This window comes from Echinops telfairi, unplaced genomic scaffold, assembly GCF_000313985.2.
Source record: "Echinops telfairi isolate 266 unplaced genomic scaffold, ASM31398v2 ScPeMD7_3533;HRSCAF=4204_1, whole genome shotgun sequence".
NCBI lineage: Eukaryota > Metazoa > Chordata > Mammalia > Afrosoricida > Tenrecidae > Echinops > Echinops telfairi.
The window spans coordinates 23,343,550-23,347,277 of NW_022107432.1; the positions used below are offsets into that span (position 1 = coordinate 23,343,550).

Genomic DNA, 3,728 nt, shown 5'->3' on the forward strand with positions numbered 1-3,728 from the left:
TTGGATACTGCCACCACTTGGAACCTCTGCCCCAGATCCACGATAGAGGCTTTCTTTGGCTACAAACATGCTCAACATAAGTGGGCCAGGTTCAGCTGTCGAGAAACTCAAGGGGAGTAGTGAGATTTCGTTTCCTAGTAAATTCTTCTCTACACCTTCCTTGGCCAAACCAACACTTAGTCAAAGAACGCAGCTAGGAAAACGGACTGGCACCAAAAACCCAACTCGATGACGTTCTCCAGCCTCACACGCGTAGCTTTGCGAAATAAACCTGTTCTGAAACCGTCTTCCCCATGATCCAATGCTCATGGAAACGAGACGAAACCATACGCACGAAGACATTCTTTTCAGCACCTCCTTCCCCATCAGGGGTGCGCACACTGACGACACCCAAGCCCCGGGGCCCCACCCCTGACCCGGCGTGAAATTTGCCACACGGGTGACCACTGCGGACTCTGCTGGGAGAAATGCTTGGCACAGCCCGGGTTTGGTTTTGTTAATTTGTTGCGATGGGAAGACATGGAGGATGGATGGGGCGTGGAAAATGGGAGCTCGGTCTTAATCCAGATTTAATTCAACACCGCTCCCACGGCCTCCGAGCTGCCTCTGCATCAACACGCAGATCCACCGGTGGCGTCTCATGAGACAGTTTCCCGGGCAATCAAATACGCCAATTAAGAAAAACGATGGAGGCTGGGCGTGGGGGCGCGGAGGCAGATCGGGCGGGCACGCTTGGGCCCGAGCTCCGCGCAGCAGATGCGCGCACAGGGCGGCCTGCGGGGTCGCGGGTTCTCGCCCCGCGCGGTTCTGGGCGTTTGCCAGCAAGGACTGCGCCGCGGGGCGGCCGGCTCACACCTCCCGTGCGTCCGGACTCGAGGCTGGGCTCGTTCACTTCCGGTGACAAATCCCTCCCACCACCTCTAAAAATAATGTCACATTCCCCCCCCCCCCCCCCCCCCCCCAGCTTTCCTAAAGACCGATCGCCCGCAGACAGCGGTCGAGCCGGAGCTGGGGTCTCCCTTCAGCGCGGCCAGCGGTGCCCAGCTGCCCAGGGAGTGGCCGGGAAGGGGGGTAAGGGCGTAGGAGGAAGAGGAAGGGGGTGTGGAGTCGCACCCTTCCCTGCCCCCACCCCTCCGACTGCAGCAATTGGACAAAAAAAATAAAAAATAGTAATCCGTTTTGAGACCCCAGAACTGGGTGCAGGGAGGAACCTAATCTCGCCCATCGCGGTGTCCCTCGCCTCCTCCCGCCCGAGAGTCTGTCTGCGGGCACCCGGAGCTCCCAGGCCGCAGCGGACGGGGTGCGCGCAGGAGCAGGGTTGCGGGGTAGCAGGGATGGGTTGGGTTGGGGGAAGGGGTGGTGGAAGGCAAAAGGAAAAAGCAGCGGCATGCAAGCAGTTCCCTAGCCAGCTGTTCCAGCTGCCGCTTCCCCCGGCGCGGGCCGGGCGGTGCAATATTCTCCGCCCCCCCTCCATCTTCCTCACCACTACCTGTCCCACCACCCATCACGCACACACATTTCTCCCCCAGTATCGGATCTCCGGCCTGTAAGGTGGTAGCAGGGAGGAGCTGGGGGGAGGGGGAGGCCTGCGAGTTTCTAACCTTGTTCTTATAAACAAACCCACATGTGCAGCTGCCGCTGCTGCAACTCACCCCACAATCCCGGATACAAGTCCTGCCCCTTTAAGAGAAAAAAAAAAGCTTCCCCCGCCTGCCTCCTACCCCACCCATCCACCAGGACCTTTGTCTCTCCACCCCCCTTGTCAGCCGGCCCCGCCCCCGGCCCCGCCCTCTCCGACGCGAAGAAGCCAATGGGCAACGAGGATAAGGCCGTGGGCCTGATGTCATCTTGAGTAGCCAATCACAGGACGCGTTGGTGGGAGGCCCCTCGGAGGGCGCGCCCAGAGGAAGGAAGGCAGGGGAAAGGAAGCCTTGGGTCAAGATGGAGACTGCTAGTTGCTCCGCTGCCGCCGTCGGGAACGGGGACTTGGGGTCCCAGCGGGACCAGAGCCTGGTGCCCGAGAGGCTCCAGAGACGTGAACAGGAGCGGCAACTGGAGCTGGAAAGGCGGAAGCAAAGGCGACAGAACCAGGAGGTGGAGGAAGAGAAGGGCGACTTTTTCGCCGCTACCTTCTCCCGGGAGCGAGCCGCCGTGGAGGAGCTTTTGCAGAGCGGGGAGTCAGCCGAGCGGCTGGAGGAGGCGGCCGCCCGCCTCCAGGGGCTGCAGAAACTGGTCAACGACTCGGTGTTGTTCCTGGCCGCCTACGACCTGCGTCAGGGACAGGAAGCGCTGGCTCGGCTGCAGGCCACCCTAGCCGAGCGGCGCCGGGAGCTGCAGCCCAAGAAGCGTTTCGCGTTCAAGACCCGGAGGAAGGATGCCGCCTCAGTCACCCAAGTGGACGCGGCCCCTGGCGCCCCAGTGGCCGAAGGCATGGTCGCCCAGCCGCGCTCGAAGGAGGAGCGAGGCTTCTTGGGCTCCAGCTCGGTCTGTGGCTTCTCCAATCTGGAGTCCCAAGTCTTGGAGAAGAGAGCGGAAGAGCTGCACCAGCGCGACGTCCTTTTGACTGAGCTGAGCTCCTGCACGATCAGATTGTTCGGCAATCCCAACACCCTGCGGCTGACCAAGGCCCGAAACTGCACGGTGCTCTGTGGGCCGGTGTCCACCTCCGTGTTCCTGGATGCCTGCAGTGACTGCGTGCTGGCCGTGGCCTGCCAACAGCTCCGTGTCCACACGACGAACGACACCCGCATCTTCCTGCAGGTGACTAGCAGGGCCATCATAGAGGACTGCAGCGGGATCCAGTTCGCCCCTTACACCTGGACCTATCCCGGCATCGACGAGGACTTCCAGGGCTCTGGTTTAAATCGGAGCAAAAATCACTGGAACGACGTTGACGATTTCAACTGGCTGGCCCGGGATGTGGCCTCTCCGAACTGGAGTATCCTTCCAGAAGAGGAGAGGAGTGTCCAGTGGGACTGAGGCTGGCTGACTCCTCATTCGCTCCTACCAAATACCTTCCCGCTCAAGAACCCCAAAGTTTACTTGTTTTTGGTATTTCAAAGCTTGAAATTGTATTGGGCTCCTGCTTTTGCTTTCCATTAAATTCACGATAGAGCTAATCTTTTAAAGCTGTGTTGGGAATGTCTGGGGGCGCCTATTTGACTGTGGTGGTTTGAAGCAGTATGGGGAGAACGATACCCTATTTGTAATGAGGTGTACTTAAAAAGCCTAGCCCAGTGCATGCCATAGTAGGCCTTCCCTGGCTCTTTAAAAAATAAAGGGAGTCACCAGGGAAACACCCCAGTAAGACAGCGTTGAGCAGCCAGCTCCACTGAACTGTGCAAGGCTATCATCTTTACCTAAGCGGACTGTCCCACCGTTCTTCCCCGGAGCAGCTGGTGGGCTCCAACCCACACTTCCTAGGGGCCACTGGCTTGACCACTGCACCACCTTGGTGGAGTAGGGCTCAGAGGATGAGCCATTGTGTGGCATCAAAACTGCAGCTTCCCGTTTAGGGTGGGTTTTTGTTTTGTTTTCCATCCGCAGGCCAGCCTTCCATGGGTGTTACTCAGCAGTTACTCCGCTCTCCAGGCCCCTCTCTGTTCTCGGGCTGCTTGTTAGCCGGGGCTTCCAGAAGCCAGCTCTTACTCATTCGCCAGCTTGGGCCTAGAGCCCTGGCATAGATCCTCCGAAGCTGCTTTACCTGTCTTACAACTCTAGGGCTGACA

General features: G+C 59.3%; 1 protein-coding gene across 1 annotated transcript; it reads left to right on the forward strand.

Annotated features, from left to right (window-relative positions):
• Window positions 1-1,941: 1,941 nt before the first annotated feature.
• TBCC (tubulin folding cofactor C) lies at window positions 1,942-3,128 on the forward strand. Its single transcript, XM_004710766.3, has one exon. The coding sequence runs from the start codon at window positions 1,942-1,944 to the stop codon at window positions 2,977-2,979; it is 1,038 nt and encodes a 345-aa protein (XP_004710823.1). The 3' UTR covers window positions 2,980-3,128.
• Window positions 3,129-3,728: the final 600 nt, after the last annotated feature.

Coding starts and splice junctions, on each gene's coding strand:
- TBCC (XM_004710766.3), top strand. CDS start 1,942: ATGGAGACTGCTAGTTGCTCCGCTGCCGCCGTCGGGAACGGGGACTTG.